The following is a 12,725-nucleotide window of genomic DNA, read 5'->3' as shown; positions in this document are numbered from 1 at the left end:
TGTGTGAGGATCACGCTATTCTCCTCAGTTTCCCTCCCCCCAAACAGTACGGGAAACTTCTTCTTCTTCTTTATCTTGTGTGTCACATTGTATTTCATCCCCTCCTACCAGCTCAAGCCAGTCGGTGTAGTTGATATTGCGGGGCTACAAGTTGGAAGTTCTGTATATTCTGTGCGCCACACTGCATTTTAAGTCCAGGGGTTCAACCCAGTCAGTGGTATATTGGACACAGCCTTGATCATCTCAATCTGTTTCCTCTCACGATGCTAGGAGTTCAACCCAGAGGAGTTCTACCATCTCCTGGAGGCAGCCGAGGACCATGCCAAGGAGGGACAACTCATGAAGACGGACATCCCTCGCTACATCATCAGCCAACTGGGGCTGACCAGGGACCCGCTGGAAGGTGAGAGAGATGGAGGGAAGAAAGAAAGAAATTGGCAGAATTATGATATGCTTCTTCAGGATTTATTGTATCTATATAACCGATATTATTGTAATGCATTTAAACAAACCAAAAAACTCACATTGTATCTGCCGATGGGCTGTATTGGATGTTCAAGCTGAGGTCATTTATTGAGATGCAGATGGTCGATTGGCTGGCTCATTTAATGGCTGGCTGTGATTGGTTGGCTCATTTACTGGCTGGCTGTGCAGTGGCATCGTTGTCTTTCATTAATCATCATGGCTCAAACTCGGCCCCCGAACTCTGGGCTCTGATTCACATCTGCTCAAGCCGTCCCCATCTAATCCATCAAGAGCTGTTCATTAGCTGATGGGCTAAATGGCCCGGAATGACTCCTCACAATAAGCTGCTGCAGGTTTGCCTCTGAATTCAGGAGAAATATGGGTCTGCTGGGTCTTTCATACTTAATCTCTGCTAACAATGTGGCACTTTCCACCCTTATCTGGCACTTTGTATTGCACACACACTGGCATGCATGGACACACACGTGCATAAACACAGCCACACTTCATAAACACTTTCACACTAGAGACGAGATGAGAAAACTTAAAAGGGAGAAGCAAATTTAATTTAATTGTCCTGTTTTCCTTTTGCTGTGATGTGACGCTTTTTGGCGCCTTTGGCTATTTTGACATTTTGAATAGCTGTTTTGTAAAAGATGTTTGAGCAAGTGCAAATTCAAATGTATCTCCTCGGAGCGGTATTGTAAGGCGCAGTGCTTCAGTGTGAGAAATGTTTCTTTTTCCTTTTTCACCGGGTTCGCTTGTTAACGGTCGTGTTCCCCAACAGACATCGTGAGCCTTGACAGCTATGACAGCGAGGGTCCGCACACGCCGGAGACCGATGACTCGGCAGAGGTGAGGCGCAAACAAACACACTTATGCATTCAGACATAAGTGAAGATGTACCATGTACACACAACCACCAGATTCTACCAATAATCCAGGACACTTGAGAATATCACTGAATTTAAATCTATGGTGATTTGATTGTTATCATTCCTGAGAGCACGTTGCTTTTTTAACCAGGGAAGAGGGAGAGCCATCAAGCCTCCAAGTGAAGGAGACTTCCAGACCATCAAGCTGATTAGCAATGGAGCATACGGGTAAGTAGTGGATTGAAACCCAGCTAAGCTCTCAGATGTACAACCCCTTTAAATCTTAGTATCCACTCAGCAATATTGTATTAAAAGTAGATGCAATAGCCTTTCTTTGCAAGCCCTATTTTCTGCAAACATTTCTGATTACATTACATACTACACTGTCTTATCTTGATCTTCCCTGACCACAAAATGACCCGACCACTGACTCCTCTCTCTCACCCTGCTGTCTTTCCTCTGTACCTCTTTTTCTCCTCTCCTCTCCTCTCCTCTCCTCTCCTCTCCTCTCCTCTCCTCTCCTCTCCTCTCCTCTCCTCTCCTCTCCTCTCCTCTCCTCCGCTCCCCTCTCCTCTCCTCCTCCTCTCCTCCTCTCCTCTCCTCCGCTCCTCTCCTCCTCTCCTCCTCTCCTCTCCTCCTCTCTCCTCCCCTCTCCTCTCCTCTCCTCTCCTCTCCTCTCCTCTCCTCCCCTCTCCTCCGCTCCCCTCTCCTCTCCTCCTCCTCTCCTCCTCTCCTCTCCTCCGCTACCCTCTCCTCCCCTCTCCTCCTCTCCTCTCCTCCGCTCCCCTCTCCTCCCCTCTCCTCTCCTCTCCTCCCCTCTCCTCTCCTCCGCTCCCCTCTCCTCGCCTCTCCTCTCCTCCCCTCAGTGCCGTCTACCTGGTGCGCCACCGGGAGACACGTCAGCGTTTCGCCATGAAGAAGATCAACAAGCAGAACCTGATCCTGAGGAACCAGATCCAGCAGGCCTTCGTGGAGCGGGACATCCTCACCTTCGCCGAGAACCCCTTTGTCGTCTCCATGTTCTGCTCTTTCGAGTCGCGCCGCCACCTCTGCATGGTCATGGAATACGTGGAGGGTAAGGGAGTCTTTCCCTGTGCCGTTTGTCCTTCCTGGATCCCCCATGACAGGTTTGGATTGTGTCTGGGATGTGCCAGATGTCTGAGGAAAGGCTGGATCATGTTACTGTCTTGTTTAGAAAATAACAACAATACTTTTGACCCTTTTCTCCCTGACTCCATTTTCTGACCTAGCACTTCTCCATCATCCACGATCATTCTCAGGACACAGGAGCATTTTGTTACATCTGTTGGCTGCAGCTCTCACCCTTGCTCTCCTTGTTATTGGTTGCTTGCAGTCAGTCTAGGATTTTATAAGCCTATTCCAGTTTTGCATTCATTGCAAGTTATTCAGAATGTCAGCCTAATGCCGAAAATCTAAGTGTAAGTGATGTTGTTATCCTTTTTGTCCTTGGTAGGCCTCCATAAGACATGTGACAGTATCAGATAAATGAAAGCAATACAGTGGAATAGAAAGAGAGCGATTGCTTACACTCCGTCTTCGATCTTCAGAAGGGCAGATGAGATTGAGCAACTCTCATTTCGCTGTCGCAACGATACCCGGCTCAGAAAGTCAAACGACTTGCATCAAAGTGCCTCCTCTGGCCATAGTGGTAGATGCCGAAAAACAAGGTCAGTTGTTTCACACTGCTGCTCAAGCCCAATTCATCTTCCTCCCTAGCTGTGCTGAATTTCCTGGAGGGCAGCTCGGCTGCAGCGTTTCTCATGCTGGCTGTTAGTGTGCGCATACGCTCAGGCATGAAGGGTAGTAGTCAAAAAGACGAATTAACACACATGCACTGACATTTGTTCAACCCATACACAGGCTCAGGGTAATCCTAGCTTGTCATCCTCTAGACTTGCTGTGCTGCAATTCATCCTCTCTGTCTGTATCCTTTCCATCCAAATCATGTCTCCAACAAGGACACTGTCCTCTCTCTTGTCAAAATAATAGAAATAGCAAATTCCACTCACATCTTAAGCATAACAGGTAGCTGTTCCTGTGTTGTTGTTTTCTGTCTCAGGAGGTGATTGTGCCACTCTGCTGAAGAACATTGGGGCTCTACCTGTGGAGCTGGCAAGGATGTACTTTGCTGAGACTGTTCTAGCCTTGGAGTACCTGCACAACTATGGCATCGTCCATAGAGACCTCAAACCTGACAAGTGAGTGTTTTTCCCCCTCTGGTGGCAAGGAAGACATGTCTGGTGAATAGAAATGTTAAAGGAAATCTGCTGTAAAGTCCACATACAGTATTCCATGATATACAGATCTGATTGGCCTGTGCCAGAATTTAAAGTTGATTTACGAGTGCCACCCTATTGACTGCCTGTTGTCTCTCTCCACCTAGTCTACTGATCACCTCCATGGGCCACATCAAGCTGACAGACTTCGGCTTGTCCAAGATGGGCCTGATGAGCCTCACCACCAACCTGTACGAGGGGCACATAGAGAAGGATGCCCGGGAGTTCCTGGATAAACAGGTGCAGTAGCTGTAGCCTAGCACCAACCTTGACCAGGAGGACAACGTTCAGTCTATAGCTTTTATAGTATTTACTCTGCGTTAGAAATAACTTCACATCTTCAGAATCGAATGTGGCTTGCTTAGGCCCATCCCTCCCAAAAGAGCAATCTGACTTGAACGATGCAAAGCAGGTGAAATCAGAGGACAGGATGCACAGTGGGATAAACAGGCGCTGGCATTCAAATTCTGTGACTCTCCTGCAGCCACGCAGGCAAACAAACCAAGTCATCCTGCAAAAGCCGTCATCTCCAAATGAAGACATATGGCATTATAAGGCTTCCTGTGCAGTCTGAATCAGTGAATTAGTGATGCTCTCCATCTCCATCACAGTCCCATTTTGCAATTACAAATATTGTTTACGCTCTGAATTAAACTAGTCATAATTAATCAGATTGGCCCATGTGTCCTGCAGCCATTCTGGAGAGCGGCAGACATCTGTTTGGCTGTCAGTGATCAGCTCACATCTGCAGATGAAAAGACCAGGGCTTCGCTTTCATGTTCTGGTGGAGATTCTGATTAGGGAAGTATTTCTCATTCAGTCAGTAGCGATGCTCGCTGTGTAAAACAGCAGCCACCCGAACGTGCATATGTGCAACACACACACACACACACACACACACACACAAACTCTGCAGAACAGCATGCCATTACTGCATTTCTGATGATCGGGACGATCCCCTGAACATGTCATCACTGTTGAATATGTAAGAGTGAGACAGAGCAAAGGAGACAAGCAGATGGCAAATACTGTACAGTACATACATACATTTAACAGATAGATCTGGTGTTTAGGCTTGGGCCAATATGAATATTGCAATATTGTTAGTAGTTATAATATCATATATCGCGATATTGTGGCAGGACATTATTGTGATATAACATTTTTGGTAGACTTTAATGTCAGAATTCTGAAAAACAGACCTCAGAATTCTGAGATTGTCAGAATTCTGAGATTAAAGCTATCTGATTTTTAATGCCAGAATATGGAGAAAATGTCAGAATGCTGAGGGAAAAAACAGGATGAATGATGAATGTCACTGATTTGAATTAAATTTGAACGTCTGGGGTCCCTAGATTTTTGTGACATCAACGTGGGGTCACAACAAGCCAAAAAAAGGTTGGGGAACCCCTGACTTAGACATCCAAACCAGAATATGTCGGATAAAAAGTTGCAAATGGCACTTGCGTTGTCAGCCCATGCTTGTGGTCTTTTGCTAGTGGGAGAAGAAAGGAAGAGGCGGAGGCAGAAAATAGGGAGAAACCGCACTAAATGGGTGATACCATACAGCGACAAGGTCAAGGGGCTTTTCCCTGAAGGCCACGTCACTGTGAAAATATTCATGTATTGGATTGATCAGATAAGATGAAGTTGAAAAATGAGAACAACATTTTGTGCATGCTCTCTCTTCTCGTGCACTGTTTCTCTTAAGCTGATCACCAGCCAATCCGAGTGCTTTCTCTCAATGATGGACGATTCAACAAAAGCCGGCGACAATGCCGACTAGAGCCAACGGTGCGGGACACCACAAAGACTGGAGTGACAGACGATCACCTTGGCTTGGTGTTTCTGGGGCTTTAGACTCTCTCTTTTCTCTCTGTCACCCAGGTGTGTGGTACTCCAGAGTACATCGCCCCAGAGGTGATTCTGCGCCAAGGCTATGGGAAGCCGGTGGACTGGTGGGCCATGGGCATCATCCTATATGAGTTCCTGGTAGGCTGTGTGCCTTTCTTCGGAGACACTCCTGAGGAGCTGTTTGGACAGGTCATCACAGGTGAGGAGAGGGGCAGCTACATCATCAAAAGACCACTATTTACTGTGGGGATTTCTTGTAGTAAGGACAATTTTGCTCTGACCTAAAAAATACTGGCCATGAATTTGTCATCTTGAAAAATGTTGACTTTGATTCTTTACCCTTTCTGCTTTGTCTGCACCAGATGACATCGTGTGGCCAGACGGCGATGAAGCCCTGCCTGCGGACTCCCAGGCGCTCATCTCCACCCTGCTGCAGACCAACCCCCTCATGAGGCTGGGCACAGGTACAGTACTGTCTCTCTCTGACACCGGGAACTCTTCCCTCACCCCAACTTGAACCATTAAGCCACTGCTGTATATTTTGAAGCACACTGACATGTTGTGCCTCCGGGCCACCAGGCGGAGCGTTCGAGGTGAAGCAGCACCCGTTCTTCTCCGAGCTGGACTGGAACAGCTTGCTGAGACAGAAGGCCGAGTTCATCCCTCACCTGGAGTCAGAGGAGGACACCAGCTACTTTGATAGTGAGTAGGCGTGCGTGTGCGTGTGCGTGTGCGTGTGCGTGTGTGCGTGTACGTGTGTGTGTGTGTGTGTGTGTGTGTGTGAAGTACAGCCGTTACATCAATGACTGTTTACATGAACTACAATATTCCAATATTAACCCCGTTAAAACAATACTCTGAATAAGACACTGCCGCATGTTAACCAGAATAAGGTTATAGCAATAGTCGAATTAAGACGTGGAGTATTCGTATTGGAGTTTTCACAGCATTTTGCGAAACGTACGGCAGTCAAACTGCTTGACGACGCATGATCTAGCTTCCAGCTAGTGTTGTGCAATTTGTTTACAGAAGAAAAGATGCCTGCCATCGGTAAAACGAAGTCCCAACATCTTGTCTCTAACACGGTAGAAACATTACAGAGTTCCACGTTAAATTCAGGAGGGAAACGCTGAGGTAGGACGCAGCGACGTCAGGCGGGCGTGCGTCTGCAGTCATTAATCGGACTATGCTCTGTAGCATGCAAACCGGAAGGAATATTCTACAAGGAACTCGTAAACACCTTGAATTGTCTTATTTAGAATCAGGTCAATAGTCTGAATTATTGCAGTCGATGTAAAAGTAGCCATTGACACATGGTGTTGGTGGAATATATTAGAATAATAATAATAATTTACTCTTTGCATTGCATTCAGAAATGTACGTTTTGAGTTTAACTGATGTCTTGTATATTTTATCTCCTCTCTCTCCCCCCAGCCCGTTCAGACCGTTACCGCCACATCAACGCGTACGACGAGGATGACACCAACGACGACGAGGAGCCGGTGGAGATCAGACAGTTCTCCTCCTGCTCTCCTCGCTTCAGCAAGGTCAGCCTTCATCTCTCTACCACCCTCTCCTCCCCCCGTCTTTCTCTCTCCGCCTTTTATTTGATCTTTCCCTTTTTTCCTCTCTGTATCTCTCGTTCTCCCTCTCACTGTGTCAAGCTGTTATTTCTCTCACTCCTTTTTTCTTCTCGCCCCATGGTGGCTGAAATGGGTGTAGTGTAGAGAGCACTCATCTTGGCACTTCAGATTCTTTGACAGAATTAGACGAGGAAGGGGGAAAAGAGTCTCGGGACAGACAAAGTGAGGTCACAAACAGTACAGCGATTCGGGACTGGAGGTAGGATTCAGGTCTCAGCTGTGGAAAGGTATCATGTGTGGGGTTCAGAAAGTAATTGGAGTGTTGTAACCATAACAACCTGCTTCCTTCTCACTCTTCTCTCCATTTTCTATTTTAAGGTGTACCTTTCATGTCAGAGCATTTTCCCCCTCCACCTGTCTGCCTGTGATGTGTTTCTATTGACCCCAGCTAACTTTACTTTCATCCCTCTTTCTTTTTCCAGCTCCGCTCTTTCCATTGTCCGCTCTCCTTTATTAATTAATTTTGATTTGATTTGATTTTTCTCTCGCTCTCATTTATTTCATTCTGATCTGGCCGGCTCTCTTCCTCGGTCTCTCTCACAGTGTGCTGGTGTGTTCCTTCTGTCACGCTTTTCCTCTTGGGTGGGATTTTCTCACCTCATGGTGTCTTTTCTGTGTTGACATCTCTCTCTCTCTCTCTCTCTCTCTCTCTCTCTCTCCATCTGCCTTCCTACTGTCTCTCCACCTGGTCCATCCTCTTATGTCTGCACTATAAAATAGTAGAAGGAGCTCTTCAGTAAATGAAAAGTCCCTCATTGAGGGGCCAGTTTCAATTATAGTGGAGGGGAAGAGGGCTGCTGAGTGGCTCTGCTGTAGAAGGGCTGACCAGCAAAGACCTTTTGCTTCCCAGGGATACGCACACAAACTGAGCTGTACAGTAATCACACACATAAAGTAGCATTTATGCAGGCATAAGAACAACACACATCTACTTAAGATCACATATTTGTTTTAGAGGCACTTCAGGTTTTCTTTGAAGGGAACATGTGTGCAGTGCACATACAAATCCTTGATTTGCCTGCTTATTACTACAAGATGGTGCATCAAGTGATTAGAACAACAAAGTGATGGATAAAAAAAGGAATATGCAAAATACATTTTGTGCAGGTGAGATAAAAACACAAGGCTTGTAACAAAATATCACAGAACCAAAGAAAAACACACCCAGGTGTTGACGTAAGCGGTGCAGGTTTAGTACACTAGGCTATGTATGTAAGCAACTACGGGCTGAATACGCCCCTGATACGCTTTGTGACAAGTACAAGTCAGTCACGCTGATTCCAACGGTGCAAACCGTGTTGAAATCCGTTGCTCGGTTGCGGAGGTAGATGTGTTTGAACGCGTTAGCAGGTTTAGCAACCTAATCGCTAATCCAATCCGTTGTGTGTTGCACTGGCGATGATGTTGTGACAGCTTTAGGTCACTGCTCTCTCTCTCTCTCTCCATTCACTCTCGACCTCGCTCAGCCACCGAACCAAGCTCTCTCTCGCTCGCTTGTGGAGCCACTGCAGGGGCTACAAAAACGGACATCTCATGCTACATCGGGGGAGAGGCTTTAGGCTACGAATGGACGGACACACATGTCATTTATAGAAGCAGCTGCACTGCTTAAAAAATAAGACACGTGAATTAGTCAAATCAATAAAATTCTGCTTCAAATGTTGATAACATTAAACCCTTGGGTAATCAGACATTTAATAAATAAAATGAACTTGTAAACGTGTTCTGACTATTAACATCTTACTGGTTTTGTGTTGTAGAAGAAAGGCGAGTCTTTCTGTCGGAGCTGATACTTGTTTCCATGGTGCGCTGCAGAATCATCTTTAAGCTTCTCTTAACGGATCTGCTTCAGCTGCACTCCCCCACACCACTCCCCCACACCGCTCCCCCACACCACTCCCCCACACCGCTCCGCTTCCCTATCTCACCCTGCACATAATAAGCCCCTGTCGGAATAACTTTGTGTGCTTGTGTGTTTCACATACACACATTCACAAACACACAAGCTGCACTTTACTATAGTAGGTGTAATCAATGCTGTGGCTCGCTATATGTTTTGCCATGTAAAGGTCACAGGGATGATGCTGGGAGACTATGGGAGTTTATTATCCCTCTCTGAAGGCACATAGTGGGCAGCTGCAGAGATGCTGCGGAGCCTCAGTGTGCAGCTGTGGATGCTAATGGAGGCAAGCTATTTAGTGTATTCTATTGCATGTCTGCTTCATTAGATAGTAACCAGAGAGAGGAAAGATGGGAGAAGGAGGAAGATATAACATGTGACAAGAGGGAATATAATGTGCGAGCTGCATTTAGATCCATAACATACCAGGAACATGATGTGTTTGTGCCGCACCACCACCACACAGATTGAGTCGGCATGCCAAAGAAATATTAAAACCAGTGTTCCCCAGGCCCCTAATAAAATCTATATATTTACACATTTTCACTGAATTTAACTATAGGGCTGCAACTAATTATGACTATTATTCTCATCATCGATTAATCTGTCGATTATTTTTTTCCGACTAATCGATTACCGTAGTCGTTTGGTCTATAAAATGTCACAAAATGGTGAAAAATGTCAATCACTTTTCCCCAAAAGTCCAAATGTCTTATGTTGTCCTGACCAACAGTCCACAACCCAAAGATATAACCACTTCCTGGGTGTAGATTTGATCCAACCTATATGGTTCATCTGCAAAGCAAAATATCATTTGACATTTTCACCTTTTTAACACTTAATCCTACAGGAATTCAGGCGCAGTCCACCTTCACTCTTACCTAAACTTGGGACCATAGTGATATATACTTACTATACTGGTACTTTGGACTGAAGTGCCCAATAGCTGATATTTTGTGTCGATATCCAAAAATAAAAAGGATTCAGAATGTTATTCTTATCTGAGTGGGAAAGCCTGTGAAACTGTATTTGGACCCTCAAGTGACACTAAAAAATCTCCAATTATTTTAGGGTCAGCAGCTTCTAAAGGCAGAGTGAGGCAGTGCACATTTTTACAAGCTGCAACCCATAAACCTGGTTGAGTAAAATCATATCCTTACCAGTGAGGATATGATACAGTACATATCCATATCCCAGTATATATATATACAGTATACCGTATATATATGTTTTTTAACCCAATATTGGCCTGATATATCCAAAAACCGTTATATATATTGCTTTAACCCTATGTAGGACCTGCTCTCACCATATTCAGAATTCTTCCCTAGCTCGTCGTAATACAAAATGACTGTTGGTTTGACCGTGTCCCCCTGCAGGTGTACAGCAGCATGGAACATCTTTCTCAGCTGGAGCAGAAAGCCACGACCTCTGTGACCCGTCGGGAGCACAAGGGCTCACGGGAGGACAAGGTCGCCAAGAGAGAGAGCCTGGGCAGCTTCAGCATGAGGGACAAGAGCTGGAGGACCGGCTCCCCCGAGATGTGAGTGGTGTGTGTGTGTGTGTGTGTGTGAGTGTGTGTGTGTGTGTGTGTGGGGGGGGGGAGGGGGGTCATATAGGGGTACAACGATGCCACTCGATTTCAGTTGTTTCAGCAAAGGTTCAATACATCATAAAATCTCACAGTCTGCATGATTCAACTCAGTCATACAAAAAAGTATAAATTAAATAATAAGAACTTTCTTAAATAATAAGAAATTTTCAATAACTTGTTCAGCCTACCCTACACCCTTTCCCCCTTATAAAAAACCCATATATGATTATGAATAGATATTAATTGATCCCACCTTTTCAAACCAACTTGGCATTCTAACTTCAAATGCTTTTTACACCCCTAGTGTCATGTATGCTTGTGTCTTTCTGTGAGGAAACAGACAATCGTGCGTGCGTGTGAGAGAGAGAGTGTGGACCAAGAATAGGGCTGTGGGTGTTTAGAAGGTGTTTCCTGAAGGTTTTTCTCTCTCTCAACAGCTTATCTGTCATCTCACAGTTTGGCTGAATAACTGCTTTCTGTCTCACTGACACCATCTTTGTGACGCCTTCTATAAAAAAAAGAGCTTTGTGAGAGAGTTCACACTCACTTTGAGTCAACACTGACTGCCACCACTCCAAAGTTTGGAATCTTGGAAAGTCTATAAATGACATATTGCCAGTAGGACTGCACAATTAATCGAAATCGCAATATGGCCAGATGCGCAAAAAATAAATGTTAAAGGTGAAATGTGTGTTAAAATAGTTTTTTAAATTAAATATTTTCATGCTGCAGAGATGTCCTGGCCTACACATATTCTACAGACTTCAGAAAACATGTTTGGTTTGTATGTTTGGTACAGATACCTGCAAAAGTCACACCATAATCATTTTCATGTTTTTCAATGAAAATTGGAAGCGATGTACATTCCCTCTATCGCAAATCATATCGCAATTGCAATATCAGTCAAAAATAAATCTAAGATAATTAGATATTTTCTCAAAATTGTGCAGCCCTAATTGCCAGGGTGATCTGATGTGTAAAAATAATCATCATCATCATCATAATTTGCTCTGCGTTACAACAAATGAGGCTGCTTTTGTGATGACCCTCCCTCCCACTCTCCTGGCCTTGCTTTGCAGGAGCCTGGTTGGGGGGTGGTCAGGCTGATTGAGTGCACCTGTTCCCGGTGTGCTCCATCTGACAATCAGTTCTTCTCTCTCCCTCCTCACATGTGCACCTTTCTGCTGTGTTCTTTTGTTTCATGTAGTTTGTGTTATCCAGTTATTTTGCCTTAGTTTTTAGTTAATGAATTATTGTTTTAACCTTTACTTTGTCATATGACTCCCTCCTTTTGTTACTTCCTTGATCCAGGTTGTAACATAAGAGGGAGTCATACGCCAAAGTAAAGGTTAACTAAAACTAAGGGGAAATAACTTAACACAAACTACATCATGATAATTAAAATGGCCTAAGTTGCTGGGGGGTGTCTTTGGTGTTTTATGGCAGTTGACATTCTTTATGTTGCATTACCGCTGCGAGCGGTGTCTATTTGTCACGATTTGTGACATCATCAGTGATGTCATAAATCCTTGAATTGTGATGTCATCAGTGATGTCACTTGAGCAATTTTAGTCATCAGGGATGTCACTCGAGCAATTGTGATCCCATCAGTCCGCAGGCCATCTGCGGCCCGCTGCCCCTTTTTAAGTGGCCCGCCATGAATTTTACAAAAAAAAAAGTTTTTCCATTTTATTTTTCATTTTCTTCTTTATTTATTTTTTCAGTTTAAAACCAAAAACGGAAAACCTTTTTTTCTTTTCTTTTAATGGGTTATACTTGAGTACCCTGGCCTGGTCTATTTTGCACAGTTTTTTGAGGATTTTTAATGCTGAATTTTGGTGAAATTAGCTCTGATTTAACCTGTTGGCACAGGAAAAGAACATTTGAAAACACAGAAATACCCATTGTAATAGGTGAGCACATCAATAAACTATGTGTCATATATTTATTTTGGTAGAAAATACATTTTTGATGGCACAGGGATTTTTTTGGTATAAAAACTTCAGTCTAAACGGGTTGAAAACTGCCGCAATTAATATTGTTTGCCCTGCGCCCACAACCAAAAACGTTTGGCCACCCCTGAGTTATCACTCCCAT

At 44.6% G+C, this 12,725-nt stretch overlaps 1 protein-coding gene across 1 annotated transcript in view; it reads left to right on the top strand.

Annotated features, from left to right (window-relative positions):
- The window catches only part of LOC310775178 (microtubule-associated serine/threonine-protein kinase 1-like), a gene marked incomplete at its 5' end in the record, with an annotated part of 118,477 nt that overhangs the window by 62,709 nt on the left and 43,043 nt on the right, over positions 1-12,725 (top strand). Inside the window, 11 exons of the mRNA XM_083635275.1 lie at positions 271-403; positions 1,253-1,320; positions 1,492-1,568; positions 2,207-2,415; positions 3,421-3,559; positions 3,745-3,877; positions 5,525-5,690; positions 5,854-5,955; positions 6,071-6,193; positions 6,926-7,038; positions 10,414-10,577. Of these exons, the coding sequence (XP_083491401.1) occupies positions 271-403; positions 1,253-1,320; positions 1,492-1,568; positions 2,207-2,415; positions 3,421-3,559; positions 3,745-3,877; positions 5,525-5,690; positions 5,854-5,955; positions 6,071-6,193; positions 6,926-7,038; positions 10,414-10,577 (1,427 nt within the window). The remainder of the gene's footprint in view (positions 1-270; positions 404-1,252; positions 1,321-1,491; positions 1,569-2,206; positions 2,416-3,420; positions 3,560-3,744; positions 3,878-5,524; positions 5,691-5,853; positions 5,956-6,070; positions 6,194-6,925; positions 7,039-10,413; positions 10,578-12,725) is intronic.

Source organism: Poromitra crassiceps (genome assembly GCF_964638095.1).
Source record: "Poromitra crassiceps genome assembly, chromosome: 4".
Classification (NCBI taxonomy): domain Eukaryota; kingdom Metazoa; phylum Chordata; class Actinopteri; order Beryciformes; family Melamphaidae; genus Poromitra; species Poromitra crassiceps.
Note: the sequence above shows the minus strand (reverse complement) of the source record. Positions and strands in the feature narration are given on the sequence as shown.